The 24,383-nt window shown below is 41.5% G+C and overlaps 1 protein-coding gene across 1 annotated transcript; it reads right to left on the bottom strand.

Moving 5' to 3' along the window:
* Positions 1 to 24,174, bottom strand: vps37d (VPS37D subunit of ESCRT-I). Its single transcript, XM_058382806.1, has 4 exons — positions 23,854 to 24,174; positions 13,730 to 13,901; positions 4,994 to 5,076; positions 1 to 927 (listed from the first exon to the last, which is right to left on the bottom strand). The coding sequence occupies exons 1-4, from the start codon at positions 23,974 to 23,976 to the stop codon at positions 424 to 426; spliced, it is 882 nt and encodes a 293-aa protein (XP_058238789.1). The 5' UTR covers positions 23,977 to 24,174; the 3' UTR covers positions 1 to 423.
* Between the last annotated feature and the right edge of the window lie 209 nt (positions 24,175 to 24,383).

The raw sequence follows: 24,383 nt of genomic DNA, 5'->3' as shown, positions 1-24,383 counted from the left end.
TGGTTTATAATAAACATTATAATAGGACTTTATTGATCATCATCATCACCATAACAAGGCAATATCATTAGCCTGGCATTTCTCAGAACATCATTGGCATCAAACAAGTCCTTCCAGTCAGAAATCAGTGTCTTAACGACTCTCATTCCCTCACAAAAGCAGCAGCCGTATCCCGACAAAAGGGACAGGAAGAAAACAAAAACAACACAAACAGGCAACAATGACAGAGACGCCCTGGAGTTGTGTAATCCACTGGCTTGTTCACAACATAGACAAGACATTTTATGGCTTTCCAATCATCTCCCTTTCAGGCGGATGAAAGCGACCTTTGCGTTGACCGATGAACTTTTTTTTTTTTTTACATTAACCCAAAGGTCTCAGAGCAGATTGAGTCAGACATTACTGATGCACAGTGTTTGGACGTTATCGATATGGAGGTTCATGCTGATGTGGACTGGGCCTATAGAGCTGCTGTAACCGCACCGGTCTGATCGGCCAGCCTGGTAACTGTCCTATCACTCTGAGGCCCACGGGTTGCCCAGGGCACGAATGAGGGGCACCATGCCCTGAAGCCTGCCGCTGTCCTGGGCACGAGTCCAGAGGAGACAAGCTAGTGGCTGGAGCTGAGGATGTTGACAGGGGCACCAGGATGGCTGGCGTAAGGCCATAACGCACCTGGAAGACACGTGCCGGCCCGTGGGAGGTAATACCATTTGGCCGGAGATCATTTGACCCCTGATCCTTTTTCTTCTGCTCTTCCTCCTCCACCTCCTCCGAGCGCTTGGTCTGCTTCCTTTCAGGCCTTTTCAGTTCCTGGATCTTCTCAACCTGTGCACGGCGGATGTGATACGTCTTCCTGAAGCTCTGGAAGGAGTCCAGGAAGTCCTCCAGTGGAACTTGGCCCTCCATGAATCTTTTCAGAAGCTCCTATGGAGGTCAAACAACAGCTATCAGAGAGCAGGAAGTCAAACACAAACATACAGCATTCATTGACTCATCTTGTTCCAAGCCAGGTTTAATTTTTCTCGGTTATTTTGAGCTCAATAATTTAATAAATACATTTAAAAAAGGGGGGAATTCACTGTTAACTGAAATATTGACAGGAAACACTTTTGTTACTCATGTTCCTATTTCCTGTTGGTCACACCTTAAGAGTTCCTGAGCTGGACTTGATACAGTAACACGTCTCTTGAGTGATCACAGCATGTGATTAATTTAACATGATATTAATGTGTCTACGGGAGATTCTGTTCTAGAGAGCAGGTGGTAGAGCCCTTATCCAGCCCAGTATGGGGTAATTAAATTATTGATGATAGCTGTGTCTTCTAGCTGCCTCACCCCGATTTCCACCCTGGCAAACACAATACAGTCCGGGTCGAGGCACTGCTCGTAGCGAGCCATAAATCAGTGGCTTTTGCCATCTGCTCAGATAAAGAGTTTCATCCATTTGGAGTTTGTGTGACCAGCCATTTCAGGGCCATATTCACAATCCAAAAGTTACATAGATAATTACAGCTAACCCTATTTTAGAGTCTGGTTTTTTGTTGTTGTTTTTTTCCATTCAGATTTATGCAAATTTTGCCAGATGTTGCTTGAGTAGAAGCATCTGAAACCAACAGCATTAACATTTAAATATAAGCACTTGCCTTTAAAAAAATGGTGGACAAAAAAATAAGGACTAAATTTACATGTGCTAACAAATGTATTAGAGGAAAAAAAACAACTGGAAAGCAACAGACGACTTAAGACAAATGAATATTACCATGATGATGACATGAGAAGCAGATAAAAGGCAAGCAGTGAAATAAATATTTAATCAGAGTCTTGTAATCATCACATAAATCCCTTGTTACGCAGCAGCACTTGATCTAGTACTGTATATTATTGTGCTTTTTTAAATATTGTGTCCTGGGAAATCCTCTGAAGCCTCAAGATACTAAATTGAGATCAAATTAGCAATTTAGATCACTTAAGTAAATTATTTTGCGGCAGTCGTTCGACTTAGTCGTCATCACACAAGAAATACTGCCTCGGGAAGCTCAGAATTGTGCATAGACATGCCCCCTCACTTAAACTCCACCCACTTGTGCAACCCTAGCACTTAAGTTCCTGAGGTCTGAGTTTTTAGTATCACTAAATGTGGCCCTGATGAGCACAGAATCTTTAGGATGAACTCGTTAATTAGTTTCTAAAAATTATAGTCAATATAACTTCATGTTTTATGCTTTTGCGTCACTTGATTCTATACACAGCTCCGTGTATCCACCATATAACAAGAGCATCTCAGTCTGTCTGCTCCAGCAGGAAATCGATGGCTCTAATCCAGCAGGTAAATGGATAGGCCACGGAGACGTCCTCGTCCGACAAAACGTTTGCCTGCTCGTACCTGGCTGACAGCAACACCAGGCACAAGGTCACTATCCATTTAGCCCAGCCATCGATCAGAGCAGAGCAGCTTAATGAGTCGAAGTCTCTGGGCTGTCAGTCAGGCCTTGACAGTGAGCTGAAAAGCAGGATGTTTATTTATGGCCTTTTCATCGATCGGTTGCTCACCTTCTGAGGAGCTGGCGAGATCTGACTGTAAGAGTGCCATCTGTATATATTGAAACTTGTATTGCTTTCATAGATCACATTGAACTGAACTCAGCTACAATGACGTGTTAACTCGATGAGGTTCTTTTAATTCGGTTTGGTGCAACATCAGTGGAAGGGTCATTTTCATGCTGCTCAGCAAATGTGTGCGTTTTAACCTATCCATGACTCGATTATGGTTAATGTAATAGCATTAGTTTGGCTATTTATGGTCATTGGATATTTGATGTTAGAACTGAATTGCTTTAATCTGGAGGATTTCTAATGCAAGAGGATTAAATATTGAATATAGTGTGGATCTTTGGAGAGACGAGCAAACATAAAAAAAAAATGAAGCGTTCATTATTGCATGTGTGTGTGTGTGTGTGTGTGTGTTTGTGTGTGTGTGTGCTTGTAACACTGAAAGAAAACCACAGTGAAGGCTGCTAGAAATGGATAAAAATAGCATGTCTGATCATATTGCTACACATTCCATTTGCCACAAAACTGACGAACCTGGCTGGCTCATTAGAGATCTAAAACTATAACCCGGATTTCTTTAAAACTGCTTTGTGGCAAGGTCTATTTCCCGAAAAAACTGAATGGAACCAGTCTGTATTCATGTGACTACAAAAAATATTGAAAGTAATAAATGTGTTAATCGATTTGTTAACCTACTTAATCAGCATTTTTTTAAATCTACATGAAACTTTCATTACTAGTCTTTAAATCTTTTATTTTTCACACCACCCTCATTACCAAGTCTCTAGTGCTAGCTTTCTCCGCATATTATATACACCGATCAGGCATAACATTGTAAGCAGTGAGAGGTGAAGTGAATAACACTGATGATCTCCTCATCATGGCACCTGTTAGTGGGTGGGATATATTAGGCAGCAAGTGAACATTTTGTCCTCAAAGTTGATGTGTTAGAAGCAGGAAAAATGGGCAAGTGTAAGGATTTGAGCGAGTTTGTAATGGCTAGACCACTGGAGCAGAACATCTCCAAAACTGCAGCTCTTGTGGGGTGTTCCCGGTCTGCAGTGGTCAGTATCTATCAGTGGACCAAGGAAGGAACAGTGGCGAACCGGTGACAGAGTCATGGACGGACAAGGCTCATTGATGCACTTTGGGGAGCGAAGGCTGGACCGTGTGATCTGATCAGTGCATGATGGGTCAGGGCTGTTTTGACAGCAAAAGGGGGACCAACACAATATTAGGCAGGTCATAATGTTATGCCTGATCTGTGTATGATACTTTAAAGGCTTGTTTTGAAGTCTTTTCAGTCCTGAAATACATTACCAATAAACACTGATCAGGCTTCATCCATTGCTGATTTAAAAAAAGAAAATCACTTTAGCTTTCACCTTGCTTTTAGTCACATTACATTTATATTATCTCTGATGTAGAAGCGCTTGTTTTCCATGAATAATTGAACTACATAAAGTAGGCTTCATAACGGTCCAGTGGTTTTATTAAAGCATCCAGGTATTAATAGTGCTCTAAAATTGTGCCACATCCTAGCATTTGTGAGATATTTAGGGCCAGATGTTGAGTAAACGGTGAAGTGCAGCATTAAACACGACGTCACACACCACAAAACGTGAAATGGGTCCTACGTGAGGCAAACAAATTGCTGCAAACTGGAAGTTGTTAACCAACATCTTGGAACTGAACAGGAAACTCGGAGATAAACGTGTTCGTAATGAACAAATAAACAGCGCGGAAGGGATGAAGATATAAATAAAACGAATAAATGACTTTGTATAAAAGGAATATAAAGGTATATAAAGAATATATATATATTTATAATATTATATATATTATATATATATATATATAAAGTATATAAAGAAATTATAAGGTATAAAAGGGTGTAATTGAACTGCATTCCATTTTTACTGTGGTCCTGTTTAACATGTCAAATTGCTCTGTAAGATTTGAAGAAATCTGACGTAAATGTTAACGCTAATAGTGGTACGTGCTTCGAATACGTCCATAAAAGCAGACGAATGGACAAGCAGCATTAAAGCACACACATGCATACAGAGTTTATCTGAATATTTAATTGCACCAAAACCGGATCGTTACATTCGCTTTCATGTAAAGCTTTTAGCACAGAATGCAGCCTAATTACGCCTGGAAGCGGACACAGCTCCGTACATCAGGTTGGTAATGTTTCTGAAGATCTCAGCATGCTTTTCTGGGTCACTCTGAAAGCAGTAAACAATTTGGAAACCAATTTTTTCCCCTTCTCCATTTAACATTGCATAAGTATAACTGCAAGAAAAGTTGTGAGAACAGTAGAAGCATTGGGGTGAGAGGAATGGGGTTGGAGGTGGGAGGGTTTGTTTTCACTGACTAGCTTTACAGAAATCACAGAGGAAGACTAAAGAAAGACAAGACGAGAAGTCGAGTTTACCTCAGATTGTTCCTCGGCATGCGCTACCTCCTCTTGTAGGAGGTTCTGAGCCGTCTGTGGACTCCGCTTCTGCATGTGGGTCTCTGAAAGAGAACAAAACATTTAAGCATGTGCGAGTTTAATTTCACATACAGAGTAATGACCATATCATGTCTGTATTGTGTTTGTTGCTATGAAAGATTTACAAACACCCGGGACAAGAGAAAACATCTTTAAAACCTGTTAGCTTTGCACAAACACACGACTGTGTATACATATGTATAGCAACTGCTTGTGGTGTTTGCTCTGCGAGAGTGTCTTTGTAGGGGACAGAGGAAGCAATCACTTTCTGTTAGCTCATCTTTGCTAATAACTACAAGGCGGGTGGGGGAGCGGGAACAAGGGTGGGGGAGGGGAGGGGGTCCCACAGCGAGAGTTCTAATGGGGTTACTATAGCGACCAACCAGTTTAACATGTCCAAGTCCTTTGAGTGGATGAGCAAAGACAGTATGCGCTAGTAGCTAAGGAGGGCAAGTGCAGGTCAGCACCATGACACCAACTGGCCTCCATTATGTTCCTTAATTCAAGCCAACTTGTTAGAAATGGAGTTTGGTCAGCAGCAATTTTACGGGTAATTTCACCCTTTCAGGTGCTACTGTGGTTTTATTTCAGCTCATATCAGCAGAATGTGTCTGGGAAATTTTTTTCCAGCTCAAAATATCCGACAACTCAAGGGTGGGCCGGTCGTTTTCCTCTTGTGTGGATAAGCGCCTGTGATTTTTACAAGCAGATGTTGCTCTTTTGTTGGGAAACTTTTTTTTTTGTCTGCTGCTTTGCGCCATAGCTGTATACTTACAGCAATCAACAAAATGATGTAGCTTTAGAGGAATCTCAGAAATGTTATTTAAGTGGGTTGTTTTGACCTCATTCCTCGACTGTTTGTATTGTTAGCAGTAGAAAGCAAAAGGACATGAAACTAGTATTTGAAAAATCTTTATATTTAAAGTTTCACTTTAGGCTTTGCCACAATATCATGGTTGTATTTGATGGTACTGCACTGTATGTACACTGACCAGGCATAACATTATGACCACCTGCCTAATATTGTGTTGGCCCTCCTTTCGCTGCCAAAACAGCCCTGATCCAGCATGCACTATATTTTCTGACACCTTTCTATCAGAACCAGCATTACCTTTTTCAGCAATTTGAGCAACAGTTGCTCGTCTGTTGGATCGGATCACACGGGCCAGCCTTCGCTCCCCACGTGCATCAATGAGCCTTGGCCGCCCATGACCCTGTCGGCGGGTCACCATTGTTCCTTCCTTGGACCACTTTTGATAGATACTGACCACTGCAGACCGGGAACACCCCACAAGAGCTGCAGTTTTGGAGATGCTCTGATCCAGTCGTCTAGCCATCACAATTTGGCCCTTCATCAAACTCACTCAAATCCTTACGCTTGTCCATTTTTCCTGCTTCTAACACATCAACTCTGAGGACAAAATGTTCACTGCTGTGTAATATATCCCACCCACTAACAGGTGCCATGATGAGGAGATCATCAGTGCTATTCACTTCACCTGTAGTACACCTGATCGGTGTATATTATATGATGATGATGATGATGATAATAATAATAATAATAATAATAATAATTCATAGCCTGCGGGATACAGCCATTTTCCTCACAATCATCCAAGACATACTGTCAACAATGTAACCCTGAGAAAATACTTCCTTCCAAACAAGCTGACGCCTCATCCTCAGCTTGAGAAAACTCCTTAAAGACGGAAATTGTGTTGAAGCACAGTTCGTGATATTTATTTAAACATCTTGCGACATATGAAGGTCTGATTCACATTGCGGTAGAATTCACCAAAACTAATTTGCTTTGCCAGAGTTGTCTCTACTGATAACATCTTCATCTTTTCCCCTGCCTCTTTTCCTCTTTTCTTCTTAAGCCTTAAGCTTTACACAGGATGATTATTCACCCTGATTTTGCTGCCACAGACAAGAAACAGCACATTGTAGCTGTCAGGAATGAGGTAGGTGTTGAACAGAACCAGAGTTTGATAAATGAAAACGTTATCAGCAAACAATCCAATATCGAGATTAAAAATAAAAAATCTGATCAGGATTAAAACAAGTACAAAACAGTCAAAACCAGAACAATCATCACTTGAACGAATGACAGTGGTTTTGTTTAAAGGAAATGTGTCATTGGAAACAGGGGCGTCGAGATTCGTAATTGGGTGACTGCAATCTGGGGTATTAATCATGTGTCCGGTCATGTGGTGGAGTTTCTAGTTCATTCGGTAGAGTTTGTAGTTCATTTGGATGCTGCGAATTGATCCAAGAGTTATTGGCTGTAACATGGAGGTCTGGGAACTGATGGAAATGTGACAGTTGTTGAGGTCTTGGAACCATTGTTATAATAACAACATGCTCGCCATCATGGCTTTTTTTATTGCCTGTGAGACCAAAGATGGCCTACAACAAAGTTCTGGGAAAAAAGTAGGAGGATGATGTTTACATTTATGGCATTTGGCAGACAATCTTATCCAGAGTGACTTGATAAATTGAGGGTTAAGGGTCTTGCTCAATGGCCCAGAGTTGGACACTTGGTGGACCTGGGATTTGAACTCCCAACCTTCCAATCAGCGATCCAAACACCTTAATCACTAAGCTACCGCATCCGCATTTTGTGAAACTCAATCCAATGTTCAGATGCAATGGAAATATATATAAACATGCTAATGAACAGAAAATGATCTTCACAAATGATTACAAACCCCTGCTCAAGCAGCTCGACGTGAGCAGAACTTTCTTTAGTCGAACGTCAAGAGGACCTTCATCGTATAATCCGCCGCGAATTTTATTGGTATCATCTCTAACAGTGTGACAAGTCATAATCTTTAAAGACTGTAGTAATCGCACAGCCTTAAAAAGGCTTTAGATATTACTTCATGGATCACTTTAAAGTGCTTTCCACCTAAAGTGCTTCACATATCCCTAGCGTGGTGAAGCCTGTGGTCATAAAGGGAGTATGAATGGCTTGGCACTTGCGTGACCCCGCTAGCCAGATGTTAGAGTTTTAATGGAAGGTGACAGGCAATGCGAAACATTCACTTGGGGAGCAGCTGTAGGTGACCTACATTCTAGGACGCACTTCACAGTGGGCCCCTCTGGGCACCGGCACTTCACATGGACGGACGGGGTGTACTGGGGGGTTGCTACTTTAGAGCCAATAAACCTTAGAGGCTTGTGGGAACCAGGGGACCAAGAACCATAGTGTGAGTCTGTCACAGTTGTGTCAACGCTGACCCCTTGACATCCTCAAAAAAAAAAAAAAACCTAAGAAAGACAAAAGCAAAGCAACTAAGACTTGACAATCCATAGTCCCAATACATTAATTAAAAAAATTGTAAATGATTGACATTTTTTTTTTACCAGTCAGGATATGAGTAAGAACCTATAGCTATAACAAGATTGCTGCAATGCTATGGAACAATTGGGACTAATGAGATTATTGGAGGGTCTGGAGGCATAAGAGGCTTCTGGAGAACTAAATTATAGGTTCCAAGCTCTATTTGTAGCAAATAAATGGTTCTTATAGAGTGCAAACAAAACCTTCAAATAGGAGACTGAGAAGAAGAAAAAAAAAACACTGGTGAAAACCACCATGAAGGATTTTTCCCCTTCTTATTCTTCTCTATTAGTTTTCTTCTCTCAACTTTTCTCTATGATTGTAAGTATAAAATTTTCTCCACACTAACCGCAGCATTTACAGTATTTACAGTTATATGCTCCCGACAGTTCGGTCTTGTGTTTTCAAGTAGTGGTAGTTCCAGTAATATTTAAATTAGGCGCATGGCTTTAAAAAAAAAGGATCAATCTGAATAGTTTACAGCCGTAGAGTCTGATTTTATCCATCAGCATGCTTTCATTTCAACTAAACGCAGCCACACCTGATGGCTGAGATTTAAACAAGTGAAATCAGCTGTGGCTCCTGCTTGGCTAGAATGAAAATCTGAAATCAGACCGGTATCTTTGCCATCGGTAATGGACAGTCTCGGTACAGGCATTCTGCAAAGCAATCGTTTGATTTTTGTTAAGCTTTTATAAACAGGAAAATGGGTCTCTCTCTCTCTTTTTCTCTCTCTCTCTCTTTTGCACACACATCTGCATAGACACACACTCAACCCTACATAAATATACACACTTCCTGTCAAAACACCAGAGCTGTGGGTGTCCTCTTGTGGTTTTTGAAGATAAATACCGCCGACTGTTTTGCTCACAAAAGAGGGGGGAAAAATGATTTCAGGCACCAGTTTGGACGTTAAAATGAGCTTGATTGGCACAAACTCCTTGCTCATGCTCTTGCTTTTACTCGCTTCCTGATGAAGGCATTGAGCCGACATCTGTAGCCCGGCCAATTTCTCCAGCTCTGCCTCATGAAAGCATTACAGGAGCAGATTGAGGAGCAAACGAGGGCTCTTAGGCAGCGGCTGTTCGGGGTCAATTTCGGAACCGTTTCCTTGAATCCAAACACGTAAATACATGCAAGTTCAAAGATGGAGTCAGAAAGAGAAAAAAAAGTCTTAAAAGATACTTCGGGAGACATGCTTATTGTGCACATGTAAAGAGACCCTTTTGTAAACTCAGAATCATTAACCCAGAAAACATTTAAACTTGGTTAGCATTTTACATCGTATAACTATGAAACTGACTGATCGTTTTAGTTACAGAGTAGTTAGCTTAATGATTGCTAATTCATTTGGAACTAGTTTACACAAAACAGCAGCTTTGTTTTTGATTTAGCTTGATAGTGACCATGGTTACAGGGTTTACACAGTATAACAGGTTTAATCTTAGTAGCTTGATAGCACTAAGTATTAATAGCAACTAAGCTACTCAAATAGCTACTGCTAAATAGCTTGAGTAGCTAAGCTAATGTTGCTAAATAAGTACACTCCAACTGTGTTTCAAATGTAAGAGTATTTTAACTTTAACTGCATATTAATCTTAAATTTTCACTATGTTCCTTCCTTGTGTTTTATTTTATATTGTCTCACTGTTTCTCTTTTTACGTCACAGTGCCTGAACTCGTGTGAACCCTAACGTAACTCTAGCAATGATGAAATAATGGAAAGTATATTATTCCAGGGACTTGTGCACTTGGGTAGACTTTCAAGGGATGAATTTCAAAACGTCTGCAAGAGGCCTCGTTCTCCTACTGAGAGACTAAGCCAAGGCGTGGGGTAGCTCAATAGCCCTAATCCAACTTTGATATCCACCCCGTCTTATTTAAAATACTGAGAGGCAAAAGGCAGGGGATTCAAATCCTGTTAAATATAAACTCTCAAACCAGTGAGAACTATAGCACTCTCTCTCTCTCACTATCTCTCTCGTTTCTAGTAGGCTCTGACCCATATGAACATTTTGCCATAAACACTGCTACAAATAGTATAAAGCACTTACAGAATCTAAAAATCCCTCCTGGCTGATTCAGTCTTATATTCTATCTTTACTGTGTGTAAATATTAACACCATTAATGATAATGATAATGTTGGAAAAACTGCTATGGTATAAAAAGATCAAAACACTTCAGGACATGAAATTATGGTACGAATTTAGCTTTGCATTACGTGCATAACATTTTCACAGAGCCAGCTAGATAGTAGACTGACGTTACTGGTAATATAATAGCTATGCTAATGTTCTTTTGAACCCAGATGAACAATATAATCTGTCAGATTTAGATTTCTACCTTGGGCACTGTTATAAGCTCCCTTCAGCTTTCTATTCTTCTTGCTGTAATGGATCTCGGGACAGATTGCTAGCTATCAAATGACATACGCTAGTGTATATTAAGGCTTTAAAAAAACATTCTAATGTATTTAACTTGTGTTTCAGAGCATCTGCTAAAGCATAGAGTCAAACTGGGATCAGTATTTATAGTAAATTGGGCCAACAAGATCTTGTTTTATAGCAAAACTCTAATCAAGTTCCATAAAGAAAAGGAAAATATAAGTGCAGACACTGTATACACCATTTTTTGTTGTGCGACCGTGCAAAGATTGAAAGAGGGATTATGGAAAGGATAATGTCTAAGCAGTTTTTGAGATTTAGTTGGGCTGGAAATTTTTTGCTGAAACCTGGCAACCCTGATTGGGAATGGGATACAAGAAGCCTTATTGGAATAGTGAAAGAAGTAGAATGGTTTGTAGTAAGTTCAATGGGATAACGTGTGGCTGCCACATTTTCATGTCTATCAAGACCATCCATGCTTTTTCAAAAGAATTACTATAATACCACAGATACTAAAAAAGTTCCTTCATCTAGGTTATAGACTGATACATTTGATTTACTGGAGCTTTCAAATAAAATTGATCCTTTTTCATGGTGGATGATGATTTACATCTCCACCAAATCCTTCCACCTGTTTCCACCCCACTTCTTTATTTAACATGCTCTGGAAGGGTAAGTCTTTCTAAACACCGTCTTGCTAACATGGTCAAAAACAGGTTTCCCCGTGTCCCGAGGCAGCAGGCCAAGCTGCTATGTCATATTACAAAACTATGACAACTACCTCCGCTTTACAAGCAGAACAAATAGTCTAAAGCATACCAAAGCTGTCATTCTCCAGAGAAAAATGTAGGCCAAGAATGTGCTATTGGAAACATGTGGTGTAGCAGCAGAACAATGTTGTTAAAGATTTTTTTCCGGAATCTTTATGCCAGTGAAGGCGTCAGCAGCTGAGTGACTGTACAATACCGTTAAAAAAAAACCATCAAACAGACAGGTAAGAGTCTAAGCCTGAAACTGAACTAGTCTTCACAGCTTCTTGACACCTCTGATGTCTGAGCCTGATTATGCAAAGCTCTGAGACATAAAACAAGGCTTTTCCCTTAGTCATGCAGAGGGAATCTAGTCATCTTCACCCTGTATCTCTCGTTCTGTCACGCTTTTCCTGTAGCCGTGGCAGAATGTGAATCAGATGTTCAGAGTTGGAGGAAGGATCTCACTCCCACCCATCCTGCCCCAGGCTGCAGCTGGAGAAGCGGCTTCATGTATGCAACATGGTGACAGGAAGGTGAACATTCCACCCTTCTTCCATCACTGGCCAGCTGCTCTGAGGGGGGGAGAGGAACAGAGGAAGACTGTGTTGATAGAACAGAACTTCTTGAGCTACGAAGATGGCGATGGCGATATGGACTCGTGCACAGTAACTCACTATTTCTGTATGCTAAGGAACACGTCCTGCATAGCCGAGACCTTTGAGAATCTTGCAAATCTTGGGCCTTGTTCTTTGAACGGCACTGGAGGTAGTGGACCAAACAAAGGCCCTTTCAAATGGATCAGCCATTTGCGTCTGTAGAATAGCGGGGAGGGGCCTGGGAAAATGTCAACAAATAATTCATATTGGCTTTGTTGGGCTGAGAGCTGGAATGTAGACTCCCTCCTCAAATGGAGATGGAGAGGGTGTTTAAGGAAGGAGGGTGAGAGGTGTTTAAGGATTGTGGTGGGCTGTTGCCGAGGTAGCTCTCCAGGGCTTCTCGATCCTTAATGAAAATTAATGCAGCCAGGAGGAATATGAGTGCGTCCAACAGCCTTGAATCATTCATAGGCTGGGAGTGTAAACAGACCAAGCAGACATAAGATAGGAAGGGAGAGACAGACAGAAAGAGAGGGAGCGGGAGATCTTCCTCTGAGGTCCCTGCAGGGCCGTTCTAATTACAGCCTTTTGTTTTCCAGCAAACACCAGTGCAAGCAAGCAGGGGCAGTCTTCCTGTTCAGGCCCAGTGTCCAGACCATTGCGGTTTAAACTCGCTCACTGTTCTTGTGGGTTCTGTTTCGTTTGAGTTGGCTCTTGTACTTTGCAATCGAGGCCCCCTCGTTCACAGTTTACCATCAGATGTTCTCTACTTTTCATAAAATCTCCACAAGCTTAAAGTTTTATTAGCTGATAATAGCCAAGAGGTCCTTACAGTCCCGAGAACAATAATGGGCCGTGAGAAGTAGACAAACTAAGGTTTCAGCCAAGAGAGGAACAGTGAGAAGGAATATCATAATATTTCTCTTGTTCTGGTTAGAATGATTGAGAAAAGAACAACAAATGCAAACTGCTCCTTTAATATTGTGTGGTTTGGTGAGGGCAATGAAACTTGAGCACTGCTCTGTAGGCCTGCTCTGGTTAACAGCAGTTATTCCTGGCCCCTGTTGAAAGATGGTGGGAAAAGCCAGGTGGAGATCCGGTGACCTCGGCTCACCTTTGGGACTGAATTACACCATTCCGCCCCGGACGGCAGGGTCTACAGGGTGGGCTGTACTCCTGCTAAAGGATGTGTGGATGATCAATTCAGGATGCCAACAATAGTTTGTTCACCGCAAAATGAGATGGCACCAGATCGCGGGTCATGTTTTTATGGAACAAGTTCACCTAGCGATGATTAAATATCACTAGCAAAAGCAGGTGCTGAGAGTGTCCAAATGCTATTCTCAACATGTTTTGCCAAATGATATAAATAACAGTGCTCTAAGGACAACTTTAATTTAAAATAGTATGCTCATCACTTCTTATATAAAGGATTTTCCATCTTGGCGAAGACAGCACTGTGTACAGTGATTGCCCAATTTGTTTTTTTCCCTCTGGAACATGTGTATGTATAGATGGAAAGCGCATTAACAGTAATGAGCTTTACGTAAATATTTGCCTCGGCATCATAACTTACATACTAAACACGGTTACTCACCCAGTCGGCTTTGCTTATCCCTGTAGGAAGCGGTCAGCTTTGCGAGTTCCTCGTACTTAGCAGCCAACTGAAGTTTACCGTTCTGGAGGTGGGGTCGATGTGCAAGGCTTTCTTCTGCGAGACTTCGATTAGTCACAAGCAAGGTGTCCCTCTCCACATGCAGCTCCTGAAACTGAGCACAAATTCCCGGTTAAACCTAGAAGACCAGGAACTATTCCATCCATTTGTTAGGTTTGGACAGTTAGAGCAAGTTCAACTTGGACCCACAAAAAAATTCCACCAGTCAACAATTTCATTCTCACCATTTTGACACACCTGAACACATTTTTTCCAACTTTGCCATGTCCATGATTTTTTATTGTCTATCAGGACCCCAATAAACCATCAACACTGCTTTGCTACAGTTCCTCTCATGAGACCGTGTTCAAGATCTGACTACAGTAGAGAGGAAATGTTAGCACATAGAGCTCTTGGGAGTTATTTATGTGCATAAGCAGTACAAGACGATTCAAATCTGTCAATGCGGTCACAGACGGGTCATGGGGAGATGGTTCACACTATTCATGGTGAAGAAAGCTTGAAAATAAGTAGACAAGTGTTCATGTGACTGCAGACCACCCATGAGACTGTATAAGCCAGAGGCCTTTTCATACCAGTGTGGCTATCCACCTTGCTGGGTACTGGGCTTGAATTCCAGGTCAAGGCTACAGCGCTGCTCGTGTTTCATAGGACCAGAGCAAATGCTTTAAAGGGTTTGGCATGGAACCATATAGCTGTAAACTTTGAGCTATAAACCTGGCACTGGCTTCACTTGAGAGGGGTTTCGCTTAATTCACTTTTCAGGCCTTTGATTTATTTTTATCTGGAGGTTAAATTCATGGCACTTGATGATTCTTTATAGCCTTTCCACTTGCTTGTACAAGGAACATCAAGAAACTTACAAAAGCATCCTAGATACCTCATTCAAAATAAAAAAAAAAACTTTCAAAAGCCAATAATCCCACTTATTGCTGTGGGTGCAAATGAACGATTTCCAGATGAAAGAGCATTTGGAATATTTAACTCACACAGGAAGAACCAAAGCCCAAAGCTGTGGTGGAGACAATATTTAATGAACAACTGCCTCAGAGTGCCACGACTCACTCTCTGTAGATCTAATTATAAAACTCCTGTACATGATGGGTTGCTTAACAGCTCAGGACGTCATCTGGTAACTCTGCCCTCCATGATATTGTCCAAGACCACTAACTCCAGCGCTTTGGGGAACAGAAGAGACAAATCCAAACCTCCAAACCAACATCCTAATGGAAAGCATTCGCAAAAAGTTCAGTCATCCCAAAAAAAACCCACATTCTCTACACTAAGTGTAATTGCCCGTGCCAGACTATGAGGTATGGGTCGTCCTGGAATTTTGTGGAATTTGTGTTTCTTTCCCTTAGTTTATGCCAGAAATATTAAGATGAATCCAGGAGGTGGCCTTAACTACTAGTTTCGTGTGTTTCAATATTGCGGAGTCTTACCGTACTTAGCAGGACATATAAGAGGATTAATGTTCTATTTGCCTCAATGAATATGAGAATATTGCCTGTATTGCAATTCCTCAGTATAACTGCAAATACCACTCTGCTATCCCGACTAGATCCATTTCCATTTTGGTATCCATTTCGCTAAGAGGAAAGTGAAGAGCCAAGAAGATTTTCTGGGTGCTCATGAAAACGAGGCATATTTGAGCTGCTAAGAATGACCTAAAAGAACATGACTAAAAAAATAAATAAATAAACTCTTTCGGGCGTTATGTAAAGCTCCTTTTTTAATGAAACTTCAAACTTTTTTTTTATCACAGCAGGGCCATGTACTGCCTTTGTAAATTCCCTGCCTCATAGCACCAACAGTGCAAACCATCGCTGCGGCTAATTATCATTAGCGGTCTACATTTTACCTCACACAAACAACACCTGATTTTATATTTTTTTGTTCAGACCAACTTAGTGAAACTTCAGAGCACTTAGGTAATCATTTTATAATTAACGCAAATGCATGGCTTGGAATCAAACACAGACACAGAATAATGACGTGGTTCTTTTCTTCGTCCCTGGGTGTTAACTGATTGAAAATTAAACGTTCAATTCCTGCATAACTAATGGTGCCTTTAGGAGAAAACCCACTGAGTGGAAAGTGTGTGTGTGTGTGTGTGTGTGTGAAAGCAAGTGTGTGTGTCTGGAACAAGCTTTTCTAAGACGAGCAGATTACAGCAGCAAATCTATAAGCATCACACTGTGCTTGCTTATCACCAACAAATGCAAAAACATGGATCAACTGAGTCACCTTAGACAAAATAACCCTGAGATTACATGGTATGTTGTGGCTGGCGTCTACTGAAACAAAGAATGTTTTAAAACGCTTTATACCAAAGCATCGCTGAATGCTCAGGTGTTGATTTATTGTCTGTAACAACAGCTTTGGCATTACCTCTGGCTGAAAGGTAATAGGTGATCTGTCGTTTTTTAATGAGTCACATCACCCTGGTGTGATATTATCCTATAACAGTCACGTGTTTTATTTCTTACTTTGGCCTGTTCTACATTATCGTGAGAAAAACCATCCTGCATTTCCATCACGAAAAGATATTATTCTCCGATTCTACGGTTTCACAGTCTAAATAAAAGCCAAAGCCCGCTCCCATGGAATCCCTTTAGGATTCTCCATCCATAAGCAGCCGTATGAGCCGAGACAGATTTCACGTATCAGGATGGATTGTCTAAACATTTCGAGATCTTTTCGGCAATAGAGACGACAAAATGACGAATGAATTGGGGAATGAATCTGTTTCCAGAAGAGAAAGAAATGGCTTTCATTGGACTCGAGCTATTGTGTGCTGTAAATCTGATCTGCCTCGAACGCTTCTATGTGGCCGATATCACAGCACGTCCATTATGATTACTGCGAAAACAAACTTCATGCCAAATACTTAAGCTAATGAAAGCGGCTGGCTAGCTTTCATAGTTTCCACTGCTTCTGATCGGAGCAAACCTGTTAATCTTGACTGTACTGCCCAAAATAAAGCTCTCCGACACTCGACGGCTAGCGCTTATGTCTCCATCACTAACCTAATGAATATTCATTGAATTGGAAAGAAGGAGCATCTTAATTGTGTATAGTACAGCAGATGATACATCCAGGTTTTAATTAGGTGCCATACTGGACTAATGAATATTCAAGGTTTTGCAAAGAATGATAAAAAGTTGAAGAAGCCGTCCAAAGCCTTTGAATTCATTTTAGACATGCATGGTAATTGGTCCTATTTACAGAGGAATGCTCCAATTAATTCTACTTCAGAACCTGTTCAAAGGCATTTGCTGTCTTTATTTTGCTTAAGGTATAGCTTCAAATCATTTTTGCAGGTTTTAAGCATGGGTAGCTCTCACCTATCAGACTGAATACTAACCACAAGGGTATTTTGCATGTTAACTTTTGTTTCATAAAGGATGTGGTTTTTTTGCAATGACATTGCCAAGAAAGACACACATACCACTGCAAATGGTGTTTTAGCGACTCACCAAGTCTTATGTTCACCTTTTACCTTCCATCACTCGCTCACTCTTCCTGAGCGTCGGCCTGCTGACTCTGCACCATGTGTTATAACTCACCCGGAATCCATAACCATCTGAGCCTCATCCTTTTTTTTTTTTTTTTTACCGTTTCTCAGCCTGTTTGAATCTGATCTTGGATGGCAGGTTTTGCAGAGTCAACCACTTCTGCAGAATTTCAGAGCTTATGGAATCCCAAGCATTTGGCCCCTCATCAGAAGACCTCACTGGCTTAGTCTTAGTTTATTCTTTCACTCGTTTTCTGTCTTGCTGTGATTCTGACAATCCCAACACAGCACAGAGTGCAGTCTGAACAGCTCCCAGTTTTACCCTAAACAGGAATCAACATGGATTATCCATTTCCTCTAGCACATGCCTTGATTTCTGTTTACTCACTTTCCTGGACACGACATCTCCCAGGGCCATGTGGTTAAGATGATATATAGTCCAAATGAATGAATATAGATCTGTTTACCATGGCAGATTGGTCCAAAAGTTTTTACTGCGTATCCTGTTTATTGGAAATGATTCACTCTGACTAAAAAATTCTTTGAGTAGCCTTTTACCAGCTGTGAGAAAAATGTGGTTGTGTCCTTCAAACACTCTAAAGCCATATGCTATTTGGGTATTACAGCGAGCTAGATAGACCAAACAGTCTGGAAACACACTTTGAAGTCATGCACTTGGGTGGCAGTGAGATAATAAAGTTGACATCCTTTGCATTGGATGGATGGTGGTGTTTTTCCAGTTCTATTGTGTCTGGGGTTTTTAAATGTCACACGGTCCTAACGGGCCATTTTAAATGCATTGTTTATTCTGATGTGCTTGACTTTAGGAACAAACTGACTCGACAAATCAGAACCCAGTAAACATGGAAACGTGTTATGGCTTACATACCTGAACCAATCCTTGGATTAAAATCCAGTTTCTTGGATTAAAATTTTTCTAAATGCACGTTGTCAGATGTATTTTAAAGCAAACAGTAAACCTGTCTTTCAGGTAACACTTCCACGGCATTCTAGGCTATTATCCCAGCGTTCCTTTTTATGGGAAATGTTACATGAGGACATCGGGTGATTATGGGAAAACTCCGCCCTGAAATATGTGTTTTGTGTTTTTATTGAAAGATTAGTGCTGTATATGCTATTGTATAAGAGGGCTACATCTCAAACATGAAGGATTACAGTCAGGTTTTACTGCTAGCTCCTAAGAACAATAAAGAAACTATTTTCTCATGCACCATTATCCCGCACATCATATTATTAAGACCTCTCGGGCAAATGCTGAATCGAAGGTTCCAGAATGCAAAGACTCGGCTCAACTATGAGAAGACAGGCTTGATACCATTGACTTTGAGATCAAAGCTGAAGCTAATCAATTCAAGCAAAGGTGAGAGATCTGGCCAGATCAAAAGACTAAAGCTCTGCCGCATCAGTCTCTTTAACATTTAATGAAGCAAGGGCTAAATGCCTCTGGCACATCTATCAGCGAATAAAACGGCATTGTGGGCAATGTACGAAACCAGTGAAAGAAATCAACTCAAGAATTTCATTACAAAATAAACGCCGTCTGCCATTTAAGTTAATTATAAAAACGAATATACAAGTCGCCCGGGGTGCATTTTTCCCTTAAGGACGATTTCACGGAGACTGAATCCCTCCGCCTGCTGCCCCAGCGCCGCTCTCAGACTATATTTTGTTGTTCCGAACCACCGCACATTTGTGTAATACTTTCATCATCAGCCTGAGCACCAGAGGCAGCTGGTTACCATTGTCGCCTGGCAATGAGGTTTGTAGATAAAACGGAAAACTGTGTGTTCTGCTCCTTGGCAATGCTTTTTATGTGTTACTATCAAAATGTCACAAAGACAGCGAGAACGACAATGGCACACATTGCATTCACATTGAGTTCACAACGGGAACTGGGAGAGAATGCGAACGCTGGCGTATAAAAGTTTAAAAGAAGACAGCACTGACAGCTGTATTGGTCACTTTCCTTGTAACTGTTTGAGCTTTCTGTCTTTCAGAGCACAAACCCTCTTGAGGTTTTTCTGCCTCACTTTATTATTCTGTTTCTATTCTGTTTGTGCCTTCATATTTTCATTCACCTATATTTCCAGCTTTCGGGCATTGACCATAATATCTCTTTGCCTGCTGTCTTGTGCTTTCTTGAAGCAAATGGAAACAGTTTAACAGAACGTAGTGAACTAATCCCAAACCCCAGAACCACCAGTCTGCCACTGTTGGGCCCTTGAGCAAGGCCCTTAACCCCATATCTGCTTAAATGATATAATATCTAAGGATGTTTTCCTAATGCCATAAATGTAATACTACAGTACTACAGTTTATACAAACCAGACTTCAGGACAAAGTTTTCTAGTTTTGCTTCCTTCTGCATTTCTAAGATGACATTTACTTCTCTTGGTCACTTTGCCCTTTCAGAGTTTGTAATGTTTTCATTTTGTTTCACAATGCACAAATTGAACCACAATGATGAGCCACTTGGGGAAAGGGGCAGGGCAGGAAAGTTTACTAAAGCCCTTTGACATATTAGGTACTTTCTTCAGGGCTGAATCATGTTGGCACTGTAATTGAACTGCACTAGAACTTGTTTAGAAGCAGCCCAGGTCACCTCTACTTGGAAATCGTCTCGGTCTTGGTGACTTGAGTATTGAAGCAGTTTTTTTTTTTTATACCTTCCCAAGGCACAATGCACCAGAGAGTAAACAAAACATGTTTCGATTTAAACAGCCGTAAACAAGCGTTCACGCCACCCAAGCTAAAACTCTGCTTTAAGGTCAAACAGACCTTCATCTGTCCCACAAGATCACTTTGAAGTAAGACTTAAAACACAAAATGGGGAAGGTGTTGTTATAGGAAAATGTGATGCAGCCTGACGTGAGGATTGTTACACCCTAAAGTAGATTATTTTCCAATAACATCACATCCTAATTCCTTTATACCACATGAACCAGTTTCACTTTTTCTTTTTGCTGAATTCATTGAGAAAAAACACTGATCGTCATGCGAGATACTGCATAGGAGAAACTCCACCCTCAAGACTTGTCAGAAATATACCAAAAACAGTGTCGCAAATGTTACAGCATTACCTCTGAGTGCCTATGCTGACGCTGGAGACTCCTTCCACAACTGCCTCGCAGCTCCGTTTACAATCCGAACTACTGTTTAAGAAAATGAATCAATATCTATTTAACTGATCAGATTGGAGAATTCAACACCGCTGTGGTATCAAGCATTCTGAGATGAGAAATCTGAATGTAAAATGAATAGCTGGGGATCGAATCCGCACACATCTGATTCCACTCATCGGTTAAAATTACAGGCTACTTCAACCCGCAACGAGACCTGACTCAGTAACTGAATCGGAAAAAAAAAAAGAGAGAGAGAGAGAGACGGAGAGAGATGATGGTGATTTCGTCAAGCAGAGTCTGTTTCAATAAAACCGGTGTCACTATGGCTGCGCTTCCTGGAGTTGTCAAGTCAAAATGCATCTGCAGTCCAATTTATCACACCACTTGCCATAAGTGCAGACACAGCAACACCTGAGAAGATCTGGTCAAGGAAATGTATTTAATCTACAGTCTGTTTTTATCTGGAGCTTTAGAGCACTTTCAAGGGTTATAGTGTTGACATTTCATATTAAGCTACAAACAATATTTGTAACAGGTCAGCATGGCCATGATCACACGTTAAGTTCACACATAGACCTAACTGGCTATGATAAGCTTTCACTTTGATTTTCAGAGGTCTACAACGTAGATATATTGCTGGCTAAAATCAGCTTACCGTCTGAAGTAATGTTAGCCAATCAGGTCAAGCTCCTTAGTTGCCTATAAATAAACACTTGATGTACATTTTAAGTCGTTGTAAGCCTTATGATCAGTAGCCCAAACCGCTGTGCCACCACATCCCACATAACTTTCTTAATAATATACTCCGAGCATGATAAAGCGTATTATTAAATTACTATTGAAGACATTACATCACGTAACATCACTCAGGAATCAACAAGTCACTTACTGTGATTGTGATATATTAGCCAGGACACATTTCTGCAGTGAAGACCTCACTAAAATCTGGTTCCCGGGTTATGGGTCTGAATGTCAGAAATAAGAATATGCTACACAGACCACTTGGAAACACAGAATGTCCTGTGCTGTGTTTAAAATAGACAACATGAACAAAGAAAGCGAAAAGGGAACGCAGTATTCTTACAAGAACAACAAGAACAGCATCCATCGTGGTTGGCAATATGCACCGCAAGCACTTGAAATCACGCCAAGTCTGAATTACAAGTCAAAGTCGTAAATGGGAGTTTTACGAGGAGCACATGAACGCCGCACTGTGTGTGTGTGTTGGGGGTGGGGGTTTGGGGAGAGGGGTCGAGAGATTTGCCAAATACTTCAGGACTCTGTAAAGATTATAAAGTGTGTCCTTTATTTACTTTCAGAGTAACGAGAAAACAGGCTCTCATTCATCTCGGGAGCTTTGCATACTTGAATAGTGTTTCAAAGACAACAATGCCAGGTAATGTACACGGTAAAGTGAAACCCACTCAGGCGAGGACCCTCGTTCTTCTCACTGAGCCGTTACAGCAGTCTCCGAGCGGTTGCCCTTGGAGACCTTTGCGCGCTAATGAATTTAAGCGTCGCGACTCGGCTCTCGCATCGTGCATCACTCGCCCACAATGAGGCTCCAGCGCCAAAGCAAGGTCACGTGACCCTCCAGTGATTCCCCCCACCCGGCTGATAAACACCCACCCACCCCCAAGCCCGGCTGGTCAGCAGTGATAAACTTCCAACAGTGCAGTCAGGGATGGAGCACATTTAGGGACAGGAAACATTTCTAAGAGATAAATGTTCTCAGTGCGTTGGAAATGCACTCTGGCTAATGGCTGCACAAAAAAGATTTAGTGTTGAGAGACGCCCAAAAATATGCATGCCCTTCATTTTGAATTATAGTCTATCAATAGTGCCGCTGAGTAAATAGCCAGAACGTAGCATTACTGTACGTTAGAAATGATTATTTTTATGCTGTTATTAATATACATGCAGGGCTACGATTAGGATATAAATAACGGTCATTTGTGATGGCAACTGGGAAGGCAAGGCTTATTTCAACGGTGACACCTGCCACAATGTTCCACCCAAGTAGCCATAATCTGAATGACGGCAAATGCCTAACCAGCCCAGGTCTCGCCTTGACTTCAATAGATAATTCGCTTGGATAGTGTAGATTCGTATTTAAGAACAGCTTCTTTTGGCTGTCTTGTGCTCATCCCAGGACACTTATTTACAATATTCCCAAACTGAACATCTGTTCAACACATTAAGTACTGCTCGAGTTATATTATAGTTGTAGAACAGTAAAGATTTACAATCCAACTATCCAGTGTCACAATGACGAGGATGGGTTTCTTTCTTATGTTGTCTCAGGGAGTTATTCTTGTCACTGTCGACTCACGGCATTGGACAGTTTACAACATTGGACCGGAAAAAAAAAAACAATCCAAAAGATGGATTTAAAGGTGGGTGAAATTCTGTTGCTCCTGGTTACGTTCCACCAAAGCTTGGGCAAACAGAATTGACCAAACAGTACTGCTGACATTTCCTCAGTGATGGGCCAACACTTCTGTGATGTGGATTTAGAAGTGGCTGAAAGTCTGCCAGCACTGGTGGCCCGAGAGAATGGCAGACATTAACCCAATGTCAGATTCTACTTGGATAAGGTTCTAAATATTTGTCAGGCTGCTTTATGATCATCAGAAATGCAATATATTAAAGCGAAATAGAAATCATTGCCAAGGTATCCCTCTGTTAGTGTCCTCTAAGACCTGATGTCCACTTCCAAAGTCTAATACTAAGCGATTAATCGTAGTGATGGTGGACATGATGAGAAGTGCTGTCAAAGTCCATTTGTCAAAACCATACCCAAGTTGTACAGAGCTCTCGCGACGTGATTACAACCTGCTAATCCGTGGAAAGTCTTTTGCATCGAAATGCAACTCGGGTGCAAACTTTGAAAACACTGCGATTATTTCGTCACTACGCGTGCCCAATCATTACGCAATCAAGCGTGCGCTGCTAATCAGAGATATATATCCCGTTAAAGCACCAATCTGTTGAGCTCGAGGCATTATGACATTCTTTTCTAACTGCATTGGGGGGGGGGGGAGAGAGAGAGAGAGAGAGAGAGAGAGAGAGAGAGAGAGAGAGAAAAGAATCTGCGCCTTAAAGAGCACGAGCGCTTATTAGCGATGCCAACCACGCCGCAGAGAAAACGATACGGCTCTGTCGTAAATCCGACACTGGTGAGAATGCGGGTTTGGACGCCGGTACAGCAAAATCTGGCCGTCAGAATATCTGGACGGATAACAAAACAAAACAAAAAAACATGAATGGTGCAATAAAAATAAAATCATAATAGTAATAATAATAGAGGGACAGAGTGAGGCAGAGTGAGCGCGCGCTCCAGTGCAGCCCTTTCACGGCGTAATTCCAAACCAGAAATATCTCACCTTTTCACTGAGGCGCACGATCTTGTCCATTTTTGTCTCATCTTGAAGAAGCTCCCGTAGTTCACTAGTGCTAAGGACCCTGTACCCGTCCGGGCAAGAGTTCACTTCCCTCTTCTGGGACATTGTCGTCCCCGTTAAGAAAAAAAAAGAAAGAAAGAAAGAAAGAAAACGAATTAAACGAGTCGGGTAAGCATTTCGCTCGTGCAAGGCGCCGAGTGTAACCGAGCCGCGCTGCAGGAGCACGAGCCGAGAGCAGGAGCAGGCGGAGGAGGTCTCATCGGCATGAAGGCACACCACTGTTTAGAGACAATGCAATAGGATATCACACGTTTACACTTGTGGTGCAAGACTTTCCTTGGCCACAAGGGGGCGAACAACTTGTACGTGTCCAATGACTGCCACTTTATTTTAAACACGCCTAACCAGCACCTACACTGACCGGCCGGCTAAACAGGTACTTCAGTAGGTGTAGAATTAGTGACTGTAGACCACCTGTTGCTCTAAACAATTTGTCAGCCTCCACTGACCTC

The sequence above is a fragment of the Hemibagrus wyckioides genome, linkage group LG28 (assembly GCF_019097595.1).
Source record: "Hemibagrus wyckioides isolate EC202008001 linkage group LG28, SWU_Hwy_1.0, whole genome shotgun sequence".
NCBI lineage: Eukaryota > Metazoa > Chordata > Actinopteri > Siluriformes > Bagridae > Hemibagrus > Hemibagrus wyckioides.
The sequence above is the reverse complement of the archived record's forward strand: the minus strand, read 5'-3'. Positions and strand labels throughout refer to the sequence as shown.